This window comes from Nelumbo lutea, chromosome 5 (genome assembly GCF_056320005.1).
Source record: "Nelumbo lutea isolate HS-2025 chromosome 5, American lotus-T2T, whole genome shotgun sequence".
Classification (NCBI taxonomy): domain Eukaryota; kingdom Viridiplantae; phylum Streptophyta; class Magnoliopsida; order Proteales; family Nelumbonaceae; genus Nelumbo; species Nelumbo lutea.
Window position 1 is genome coordinate 71,199,540 of NC_142688.1, and position 12,778 is coordinate 71,212,317.

The following is a 12,778-nucleotide window of genomic DNA, read 5'->3' on the forward strand; positions in this document are numbered from 1 at the left end:
TTCATATGCATAATCTTGTACTGTAAGTTTTCTTCAAAGAAAGGTGTTTATCTAGAATCCAAAAGATAATATACAAATGAAACAACTTCTTTCCAAAGGACCAAACTCTTTTATCAAACTTGGGGTTATAGATGGATGCACTTCTTCTCATACACATTGACTAGACAATGACAAAAATGTTTTCTCCTCTTTTCAAGAACATTATATCGGGGTTGGTGATAACGTGAAGAGAAGGAAGGTGGAGTGAAGAACTTCAGGGGTTGGGGTTGAAAGGAAACAAACAGAGGTTCAAAGGAAGAGTGAAGAGGTCGCAGGGAAGGGAGAAGAGGAGAGACGAGGGGCCAAAACTGAAAAGAACACTGAGAAGAGAAAGTGAGTATTAACTGTCTGTGGATTGACAGGTAGGTGGAGGTTGGGAAGTCTTTGGGCCTATTCTTCCTGAGAGAGGAAGGGTTAGTGAGGAAGGAAATTTAAAATTTTGAGAAAAGTAGAAGAGAAGAGCAAATCAAAAAGAATTTAGTCAGGGAAGGGGGTGAGGCATGGGAGGAAGGAGAAGAGGGGGTGGGGAAGGAATAACTGATGAAGAATAGAGGGAGAACGCTAAAGCTTAGAGGGAGTGTGGAGTTTAAAGTTGAAGTTGAAGCTAGTATATCATGGATGATTGGGGGCCTGAGAGATGAAAGAAGAATGGTTATAAGGAATCTTTCTGAGAAAACAAAATCTAGAGGTAGTGATGTTGCAAGAGACAAAGATGGAGCCAATTGAGCTGAGAATAAAGAATGAATTTTAGTGGTCTATCGGGAGATGCATTATCATCTGGGATTCAAGGGTCCTTAGAAAGACCGGAGTGAAGCTGGAAGTGTTTTCAACTTCAATTTGCTTCCAAATGGTGGAAGGGCAGTGGAGGTGGGAGCTTACAAATATGTAGGGCTGGATGGAGTGAGGGTGGAATTTTTGCAGACTGGATCTTAGTTTAATCAGATTTTGGCCAATTTTTCAAGAGGCCTCTAGAGATAAGCTTGGAAGTGAAAGGGTTTCATATGTATAATCTGGATAGTCTATTTATGATTTGTATTTGACATGTTTCTGTTAGAGTAGCTGGCATGTGGATGTTGCCTTAACACCTGGATAGGATGTAATATTTTTATTTTTTTAATGAAATTTTGTTTTATTTTTACTATCAAAACATAATAAAAGTATACTCTTGGCTCAGAGGACCAAACTCTTTGATCAAACAAGGAGTTCCAGGTGGATGCACCCTTCTCTAGTCAGAGGTTATTTCATTAAACTCTGTCCTAAGATTGTTGTTGTCCCACCACAGATTTTTCTGAAACTTAATTTTCACCCCACTTCTAACAACAAATTTGGTGAAAGATGTAAAGCAAAAATGTGAATCACCATATACATTTTCCTTCTTTTTTGTCTCCCCGTTGTCAAAGGTGTAGCATGTCCAAAAGCAGATATCATCACAACAGTTTCCATAACCATAAGCACTATTTTATTAAGTACAACCTTTGGAATTGAGTAATGAAATACCTGGATTTTCATATGTAACAAATCCTATCCCCCGATGTTGCTTTGTTACTGGATCCTAGAACGGATCAAAATATCAGATTTCAATGCCTCAATATAAATGGATAAGTCAAATAAAATATTTCAAAACTCAACATAAATGAAAAAGACAAACATAACAACTAAGGCCATCTCAAACAGCCAGTGGGTGTTGGGCTGAACTGCTTTTGATATGCCGACCAGTGAGATCCATCAAGGGTAAAATATATAGGCATGTTGGGACAATTTAAGAAATTACTTGAGTGGGTGATCATAGTGATAGGATTGGCCCCTTTTTTAGACAAAGTGAATATCATGGTTTACACTCTCTCTGATGGAAATCTAAACTATTGGCAGTGGATTTCAACTATATTTGAAATCTGATTTGCAAAATTAGATTATATGTTAAACTGCTATTTTATGAAAAGGATTTGCAATAAGATTTTAATCCCGGGATCCATCTGAGCAGAGAGTCACATTGCATTTTATAGTCAAGGAAGAGGTCTTTCCCTGTGAGCAGTGTTTTGATGATTGTGGGCTGAGAGGTTAAGTGCGAGAGACCATTACAAGGCTTATTACCTAATGGGCTTCATCTTACATAAGTCTATCATCCTTGGGTCTTCATAGGGTGGCTTGAATCGAAGGATCATTTATGTTTAAATGTTGGACCAAACTAAGTCCAAGCTAATTGGGCCAGGGGTTCACTACCCCTGGGCAGAGAATTCGGCCTAACCTCTTTTAGGGTAAGGCTGGACCCTTATGGACTTATATGAGACCTTTGTGGGTCCCGTCCCATGCTATACAAGGATCAAGCCTATGTGGCCTTACAATGCCTAAGTAAGCCATTAAAGAAAATGGGCCTAAAGCCCATAACTAAAGTGATTATTTAAGTGATCACCATAGTCTTCAAGGCACGAAGGCAAAGTTAGGCAACAGGGGGGCACCTTGTTGCCTAGGCGGGTGCCTAGGCATCACCTAGGCGATGGATTTTTTTTATGTAAGAATCACATTTCCTAGGGTGGTTCCCTAGGTTCCATAACCAACTTTCTTTAATAACTATCTGTAATTTTCATAAGAAAATTATAAACTTCATGTTTAAGTCTAGAAAATCAGCATATTTATGAGAAGAAAAAGAAGAAAGGAAAGAAAATCCAAAAAATATAGGGGCTGAACCCCTATTTTTGTTATAGGAAAAGAAGAAAAGAAAAGGTGGAAGAAGAAATGTGTTGATTAGACAAAATTTTAAGTTCTTCCCTTATTGGTTCAGATTTTGAAGTCATTGAGGGTTCAATACAGCAGTTAGCAATGTTTGTGTTGATTAAACCCTAACAAATAAGAAAATAAAAAAAAGAAATTAGTTTATAAACACAAAAAAATGAATATTTTTCTTTAATAATGTCTATTTTATAATTATAATCTCAAAAAAAATAACAATATAAAAGTATTTTTCTACACAGTCTGCAAAACTGCTTGGCGACTGTTAAAATAATGTTAAAAAAATTTAGTTGCTGAATGTTAGGGCCTGTTTGGCTAATTAAAATGTTTTTTTTTCGTTTTTTCTTTCTGTTATGTCTGTTATTGTACTCAGGGGCACAAGGGTCTTTTCCCTTGTTATTTCTGCCACCCTATATATATTAAAATAAAGGATGGCGCCACCTGTATTGTTACATTGCAAAAACCTTCATTCTTCTCTCCTCTCTTCTCTCTCTTCTTCTCCTCTTCTCTTCTCTTCTCTTCCTCTTATTTCTGGCCGGTCATACTGTCAAGATGGTATCAGAGCGGGAATACTGATTAAAGAGAGCAGATCGAACAACCTTACTGAGAGAACAGATCGAACAGACTAGCTGAACCTGGGTGGAACAGAAATCTGATTTTGGATTGAAAAAACAGCTCTACAACTGGTACAGTTCTCCCTGTTTTCTCTTCTTTACCCTCCTTGGTCATGTGCCGAGTGAAAACCCTATGAGTCTGGGCGGCTGAATGCTGTCGAATATGTATACCCCCTATTTTTTTGGATCGTGTGATCCTGTTCATGTGTTAAGACAACTGTAGGTCAAGGATGACCTGTCTTCTCAATGGTTTGATTTGACTATAAGTAAGAAGGATCTCTCCTGCTACTTAGTGGCTAATAGACATTCTAGAATTCTGGTAGGTTGGGACAGTTAAAACTATACAGGTCTGAAATCTGCCGAATACTACCTCTGTTTTGTCCAGAATTTGGTACTGTTTGTGCTCAACCTGTTTGTTAAACCCAAGTGTGTGGGTGTGGACTGAGTGGAGCATTGTTCTGTGGAGTAAGGAGGGGTCCTAAGTCCGGTGTTTGGGACTGATTATCTGTTTGACCATGTCGACTGAGAATTCTGCTACTTCAGAGATTTCAAGGAGCCACAATGGAGTGAGTGGGGGAATGGATATGAGCTTTCCCATGGCTGTTATTCCCTTCGATGGTCTGAATTACCTTGAGTGGTCTAGGGGAATAAAACTCTACATCACTGCTAGGGGGAAAATAGGATACATCAATGGGAGAGTGAAGGAACCGAAGCATGGAAGTGTTGAGCATGATAGGTGGAACCAAGAGAACAGTATGGTGATGTCTTGGCTCTTGGTTTCAATGCTGTCACAAGTAAAGAAGACTTTTATGTGGGCTGAAACTGCTTGTGAGATATGGGAACAAGCGAAGTCCACCTATTCAGAGCAGAGATACTATGCCAAGATATACCAACTGCAAGCTGAATCCTCTACTTGCAAGCAGGGGGAGAGGAGTCTCTCGATGTACTATTATGATTTGACATCAATATGGAAATAACTTGATCACTATCAAAATGTGAATTGGAAGTGTGATAAAGATGCAAAGGCCTATAAGTCACTTGTATCTCAGCAACGAGTGTTTGGCTTCCTCCTAGGGCTGAATCTGTCATATGAGTCCATCAGAGTGCAGAACTTGGGTAGTAAAGACTTGCCATCAGTTCAGGAGGTGTATGCCTTGGTGCAGTTAGAAGAAAGCAGAAGAAGTGTGATGAATGGTGTAGAAGGGGAGTCAGTTACCCTAACTATCCGGGGAAATTCAGATACAAATGTCGGAGGTGGTTTTAAAAAGGGTGATACTCAGAAAAAATCAGATGATAAGAGCAAGCTTTGGTGCACTCACTGCCAGAAGGCATGACACACGAAAGATACATGTTGGGAAGAAGTCAGCACCTGATCAGGGCAAGAAACCAGGCCAGCAGAATCAAAAAAGGTATAACTCAACTAATATGGCATCGACAGAGACCAGTCAATTGGTAACTCAGGAGAGGCATCCCAGTTCTGACCCTAAGGAAGATATTATCAACTCCTTCCGTGAACATTTGGAACTGTATGGTAGGACTCTCCGCCAAATGGATTTTGGGCCTACTCCCTCTACCTCGTTTGCGTCTACATCAGGTAATGCCACAACCTTCCATGTGTCATCTCATGCTACTGATTCCCCTTGTATTATTGACTCCGGAAACTCAAATCACATGACCGGTAAGTCTAATTTGTTTCAGACATATAACCATCTCTCTGGAAGAGATAAGGTAAGACTAGCTGATGGTTCTTTTTCTACCATAGCTAGCCGAGGCACCATACCTCTCCCACTTGACCTTACTCTTCCTAATGTACTGCACGTTCCGAAATTACCTATTAATTTGTTGTCTATTAGTAGCCTGACTCACTCCTTGAACTGCTTCCGTCATGTGTGTTTCAGGATTTGACCTCGGGGAAGACGATTGGTAGAGGAAGCATGGTGGATGGTCTCTACATGTTGGAGAATAATGCCGGTCTAGTGGCGACAGAGTCCACGAGTTCGTCAAGTGAGAGCCAAGCCTATTTATGGCATAGTCGTTTAGGTCATATTTCTTTTGAGTCGTTAAAAGTTATGTGTCCAAAGTTGTTCGAGTCCTTGTCAATGAGTCAGTTACAGTGTCAAACTTGTCAGTTGAGTAAGCATTGTAGAAGTTCTTTACCTTTATGAAATAAAAGATCTGAATTTCTATTTCATATTGTTTATTCTGATGTTTGGGGCCCTATTACTCCACCTACTGCGGCTGGCAATAAGTAATTCATTACCTTGATTGATGATTATTCTAGATACACTTGGGTTTACCCTATGCAATCTCGGGATGAAGTGCCACAAATTGTGAAAGATTTTCAATGCATGGTGTTCACTCAATTCCAAAGGGAAATCCATATCTTCCAGTCAAACAATGTGAAGGAATATTTCCATAGCAATCTCGCGAAGTTTTTTGCTTCGAGTGGGTCACTTCAGCGAAGCTCTTGTGCTTGGACACCCCAACAAAATGGTGTGGCTGAACGGAAGAACCGTCACCTTCTCGAAGTCGCTTGTGGCTTGTTGATTCATATGAATGTGCCAAAACAATTTTGGATGGATGCAGTCTTGTGTGCGACATATATCATCAATCGCATGCCCTCTCGGCTACTAGAGTATAAGGCCCCACATCAGCTCTTGTTCCCTACAGCCCCGTTGTCCACCATTCCGATGCGTGTTTTTGGGTGTCGTTGTTTTGTCCATAACCTGTCCCCTACTCGTTGTAAGCTTGATCCTCGGGCTATTCCTTGTGTTTTTCTTGGTTACCCTTTATCTCAAAAGGGGTATCGCTGCTATGATCTCATTGCTCGCAAGTACTATGTTTCCATTGATGTCTCATTCTTTGAGAATCAAAGAGTAGGGTTGAGGAGAAACAGGCGACGACTCAAATTCAACTACCTCCTTTACCCGATCCTCCTCCATTCCAGGTTTTTCATCGTCGCCATAAGAGCCAGCAGAGTTCAAGAGCCGTGGAGCCTGACACTATGCAACCAACATCATCGGATTCACTCGAGGCAGATCCGTCTCATCAGCCAAGTACACTTGCTCCCATTGATATATCTGTTCCTTTAAATGTTGATTCACCTGTCACCAATGATCTTAATATTCCTATTGCTAAGAAGAAGGGTGTTAGGTCTTGTACCACTAATCATCCTATCTCTAATTTAGTGTCCTATGAGCATGTTTCGCCTTCATACCGTGCCTTCCCCTCCTCTGTGGACAGTGTCCCCGTTCCTAAGACTATGGCAGAAGCTTTGTCAAAACCTGAATGGACAGATGCAATGCAAGAAGAAATTGATGCTTTACACAAAAATGGCACTTGGGAGTTGGTAGAGCTTCCTGAAGGGAAGGAACCAGTGGGGTGCAAGTGGGTGTTCACAATGAAACACAAGGCTGATGAAACTGGTGAAAGGTACAAGGCTAGACTAGTAGCAAGAGGCTTTACACAGGTATATGGAGTGGACTATGCAGAGACTTTTGCTCCAATAGCCAAGATGAACTCTATCAGGACTCTTCTTTCCTTGGCAGCAAATCTTGACCGGGATCTTCACCAATTGGACATCAAAAATGCTTTCTTGAATGGTGACTTGGAAAAGGAAGTGTACATGACCCAACCCCCAGGGTTCGGTGCCAAAGGCAATGAACAAAAGGTGTGCAGGTTAAAAAAATCTCTATATGGGTTGAAACAATCACCTCGGGCTTCGTTCTGTAAGTTTCATTTAGCAGTTCAACAGATGGGGTTCAAAAAATGCCAGTCAGCTCATACTCTATTTGTGAAAAGAGGTGAAGGTAAAATTGCAACCCTTATTGTGTATGTGGATGACATAGTGATCACAGGAGATTAGGAGGCTGAAATTCGGAGACTGAAAAAATTCTTAGCCACTAAATTTGAGGTGAAGGATCTAGGCCCCTTACAATACTTCCTTGGAATTGATGTTGCCCGCTCTCACAAGGGCATCTTTATTTTCCAACGGAAGTATGTACTAGATCTACTAGAAGATACAGGCAAGTTGGGGGTAAAACCATATGATTCACCTATTGAACCTAATCACCATCTGGGAGACAGTTAGGGAGAGTTTTTGAAAGATGTAAAGATGTTCTAGAGACTCGTGGAGAGACTCTTGTATTTGTCTATGACCAGGCCTGATATTGCTTATGCAGTGAGTGTCCTTAGTCAATTCATGCACAGCCCTAGGACAACTTACTTTGAGACTGCAGAGAGGATCTTGAGATATCTCAAAAAGTTTCCTAGAGCTGGTTTGTTGTTCCAGAAACATAGTCACTTAAAAGTGGAAGTATATACTGATGCAGATTGGGCAGGAGCAGTCAATGACCGAAAGTCTACCAGTGGGAATTGTGCCTTTGTAGGAGGAAACCTTGTCACATGGAGAAGCAGAAAACAAAGTGTGTTGGCTAGATCCAGTGCTGAAGCAAAGTATAAAGCGATGGCTCATGGGGTTGCAGAAATCATGTGGATAAGAAATCTATTAGGTGAACTGGGTTTCGCAGTAAGCAATCCTATGTCACTCTACTGTGACAATAAAGCTACCATCAATATTGCTGCTAATCCAGTTCTGCATGATAGGATGAAACACATTGAAGTGGACAAACATTTTATTAGAGAGAAACTTGAAAGTGGAGAAGTGTGTACACCATATATCAGCTCAGAAGAACTTGCAAATATCTTCACCAAAGGTCTTCATCATGTGTAGCACAAAGATTTGTGTGACAAGTTGGGCATGATTGACATCTATGCTCCAACTTGAGGGGGAGTGTTAAAATAATGTTAAAATAATTTAGTTGCTGGTGTTAGGGCCTGTTTGGCTAATTAAAGTGTTTTTTATTTCGTTTTTTCTTTCTGTTATGTTTGTTATTGTACTCAGGGGCACAAGAGTCTTTTCCCTTGTTATTTCTGCCGCCCTATATATATTAAAATAAAGGTTGGCGCCGCCTGTACTATTACATTGCAAAACCCTTTCTTCTCTCCTCTCCTCTTCTCTTCCTCTTATTTCTGGCCGGCCGTACTGTCAAGAACAACTAGGCGAGGCGAGCCTCCAAGGGCGCCTTGTCACCTTGACAACTATGTTGATCGCATGACAACTTAATTTGTCATGTCATTTGGATCAAAAATAGGTATTGATCTGGGTATGGAGCGCCCATTCTCTTAAGAAGATAATGCTTATTAATTAAAGATAAAGTCTTGATCCAAATCTGATTTGGATCAGCTCCTAATAGAATTAGGAGAATGCTCTATTATAAGGGACTAAGAGGGGAGGGATAATTCACTCTATTCTCTCCAATCTCTTGCTCTCTTCTCTTCTCCCTTGCTTCCAATAAACCCTAGTTTGAACTAGCTGTGGTAGGGGCTGAAATTGGTCAACCCTCAGTAGTGTTTTGGCAAAAACCTAAGACACACTCAGGCTTACATTGCTGCAACATATCCAAGACAGTTTGGAAATCAATTTTGCAGAAAAAGGCATTGTTGAATCAACTTCGCTTTGCAAGTGCGCCATCTTCAGTTGAATGTTGGTTCGGGTCCGACATTGCACATGAACTACCACTTTGGGAGCTGCTTTTGTGGACTTCATATCAGGTCTGATCAGAAATTAATCTGGGTTTCAAATTTAGTCCGGTTCAATACAAGACCGATCCTGAAATTTCAAATTATCGGGAAATGGTTCCCAGGTTGGGTTAGAAATTTTTTTAACAATTTAGCCAACCACTAGAACTGGTTCAGCCATGTCTAATCGAATCTCTAACCCTCTCAAGATACTCTACATGTAACTAAAGTTTTCTCTACACTGAAGCTCGGCTTGGTTAGTGCTAGTCCTACAAAAAATTTTAAGAAAGTTTACAAGAGAAAGGGTGTGAAGACGAAATCATTGGAATTAGTTGATCCTAGTAGGGGAGAACTGGATTACCATCCGATTTTAGTTTCATAGATGGTTAATGCTCAACAACAAACCAAGAATACTGAGGAAGGGAAAGAAACAAACTTGAGGATAGCTAGCATGATTTTAGGAGAAAATGGAGAAGAAAGTTGGACTAGATATTGAGAAAATTGTTGAAAAAGATGTTGAAGTTGGAAAAAAACTTGGTCTTTTTTTTTGGAGGAAAGGAGTTTGCTAGAAGAGCCATTAAAGAGTTTGAGAGGAGGGAGGAGAGTCTGAAGAAAATTATTATGGGGGAAGGAGGAGAAGCTTAGAATGAAGCAAATGGGAGTGATGATGGGTATAGAGAGTAATGGTGGTTGGGTCATGTCTTGCCTTTTTTTGTTTTTGCTTCTTGCTGTGTCTGTTATTTTGGGGTTTAGGTGGAAGGGGGTTGGGTGTTAGGTTTTGAAGGGTCCTTTTGTAGGTTGTTTTGTTTTTGAGTCATGTTTTTGTCAATGTCTCCTCTTCTTTGTGGGTGATTGCTTGTCACCTCTCTCTTGTTTTCTTTTTTCTTCTTTAATAAATATTCTTTTATTTTTATGAAAAAACCACTAAATAATCAAGCACAACCAAGTTACAAACTGAAAAATTCAGATCTTTGTCAAGTGCAGAATCTTTTCGTGTTAACTCATTCAAAAAATTATTTCAACTAAGCTAATCTTTAAAATTGCAAAACACAATTTCAGTATATGGTGTGAGTAAAATCTTTTTGACTAGATCAATTAACTCACTTAGTACTTTAGGGAGTGCTGAATTGTTTTTTGTATTTCTAAAACTGTCATCTCTTATTATATAATTGTGTTTGACATATGTTAATAGTTGTCAATGCAACACCTAGTGGGGATGATATTCTTGCCCCTCCTAGAAGAACAGCCAACAAATTTTTGGCGTTGGGCCTAGGTTTTGTGTCTATGCCTGGCCTACAATGTCTATATGTTTTATATTATATGAAGTATAGCATATATTATATGCCATATAATATAAAGCATTATATATGTATATTAATATAATGTATTTAACATTATATATTAGAAGGCAGGCCTTGACACAGTGGTTGGGTCACTCCGTTGTGACCTGGGTGAACAGGGTTAAATATTGGAAATAGCTTCTTTGTGTATATGAGGCTAAAGCTGCATACATCTGTCCCTCCCCAGACCCCACATTGGTGTGAGCCTTGTGCATTGGGCTGCCCTTTATTTCAAGTTATATATACTTGTAGCCTTAGTAGAAAAAGAAGAAAAACAATAGAGAAGAGAGAAAAGATGAGAAGATAGGGAGAAGAATGAAGAGAGTTTGTGAGCCAAAAAAAAAAACTTAGCCTGGCAGCTCTCAATTAGATAGATATAAATAGAGCAACAGTCAACTATTGTAAAGCAAAAGAATGCCCTTATTTAAAGAGCGTGTAATTTAAAATGGGACCTCACTAAACTTAAGTCATCATGTGGTCCCACTTAAGTCGTCGTCAACAAGTTGCTCCTTTGAGTTGACATAAGGTGTAGACACTTCACCCTCCTCAAGTTTCTCTCTTATGAAATGCTTATCAATCTCGATGTGTTTAGTTCTATCATGTATAAGCAAAGTTTAAAATGTCGATGTTGGTGAAAATGTCGCTCACCCAAATAAAGGATATATGTTGAAATGTCGGAAATGTCGAATGGAAATATTGTAAAAAGTATAGACATTGGGGAAATATGCACTAATATTTTGTGAAATGATAAAAGAAACATAATTACACCTTTCTAGACTATTCTTTTATTCCAAACCATCACAGAAAGCCAAGAAAGTAAGATTATGAACAAAACGATAAACAACGAAGCTGTCCTATAGATTTCAACCATTTAATATTTTAACATTTTATTATTATGAAATAATATTACATGTATGCATATCTTTGGTTCTAATAAATAATTAGAATAAAATCATATAAACCTTTTAATATTTGTATTATAATAAAAATATTTTATTTATGCATTTTATTTTCTTCTAATAATTAATTAGTTTAATCAGTTTTGTTTTTGTTTTTTTCTGAGTATTTTATCTTTAATATTAACCTTCCTATTATTTATTTATTTTTATTGGCTTTTATTATGAGGGTCTACAATATTACCATATAAACCATTTAATATTTTTATTATTATAAATATTTTATTTTTGATTTTTATTTTATTCTAATAGGTAATTAATTTAATCATTTGTTTTTATTTTTGTTTTCCAAATAGTATTTTATATTTTATCTCAAATATTAATTATCACATTATTTATTCATTTTTTGGTGGATTTTGTAGTGAGGGTCTATAATATTACCATAGACCCTCATGTACTGTAATAAGAGTGAAATTAAGATTCTATTTATAAGTTTTCAATTATGAAGTCTATAATATTACAATAGATCCTCTTGCATTGAAACATGTTTATAAAGGTGTTTTAAAGATTCCATTTCAGGGCTTGCTATTGTGATGGTCTATAAGCTTCAATAGACCATCATGGACTGCAACAAGTCTTTAAAGTTTAAACAAACTTAAGAGTTAAAGGCTTGTTGAAGTTCGGCCTGCCCTAGAAGTCTGTTTTGTTTGTTAGCTGAAAAGTAAAGTAAACAGCAAGAAGGAAGAGAGGAAAGAAGAAGGAAGAAAGAGGAAGAAGAAGAGAAAAGGTCTGGTTCGAATTAGGAAAAAGTCAACCCTAGTTTCGGCCAGACCTGTTATTATATTATTAATATAATTGGAAAAGACATAAGTGCCCTTATTTAAGTAAGAGGCACTCAAACTAACATAATAGTACACATCAGCATTCTCAACAGGTACAAAGACCGAAATACCCCTTCACTAACAAGGCTAAGGATTCAATATTCATTCAAACGAATCCTTTAACCTCCTAAAATCTCAAAGAGACACAGTTCATCTGTGCAAGCAGGAGCAGAAAACCAGCACTCAATGAAACCCTTCAAGAAAACACTAGAAAAAGAAGATGATAAAGACGAAGAGCATTCTCCTCCTCGACCTCGAATTCACACCTTCTGACCCCCCCTCCCCTTTATCTCTTCTTTTTTCCCAATTTTTTCGTGGTTATTCACTGTGAGAGAGAAATAGGGTTAGTATTGCATACATGAATCGAGATGAGAGCAAAATGAGAGTGACTTCTTCAAAGTTTCACAAGTCTAGCATCCTGCTTCCAAGAAAAAGGTATTTCAGTGCAGGACCAAGGGTAGAGACCACTCTTGTGCTTGGTTAGATCCTGAAGTTGTAGTGCTTCCAGCTCCAGGTACACAAGCTGAAAACCTCTTTTTTCCCCCCTTTAATGTCTCTTTTTCTCTCTTTTGTTTGACATGAGGTGTTGGTACTTTGAATATATGCTGAGTTGTCGACATATGCTTGCAAATATTTTGAAATATTAAACATTCTTTGTTTTTTTTTTTTTTGATAAATAGCAAAGACTTTCATTAATAGAT

At 38.4% G+C, this 12,778-nt stretch overlaps 1 protein-coding gene across 6 annotated transcripts in view; it reads right to left on the minus strand.

The window, feature by feature from the left end:
- LOC148852860 (uncharacterized) overlaps positions 1 to 12,778 on the minus strand; it is a 102,917-nt gene that overhangs the window by 63,024 nt on the left and 27,115 nt on the right. For all 6 annotated transcript variants that reach the window (XM_088947218.1, XM_088947219.1, XM_088947222.1 and 3 more), the window contains exon 8: positions 1,537 to 1,591. In XM_088947218.1, coding sequence (XP_088803344.1) covers positions 1,537 to 1,591 — 55 coding nt within the window. The remainder of the gene's footprint in view (positions 1 to 1,536; positions 1,592 to 12,778) is intronic.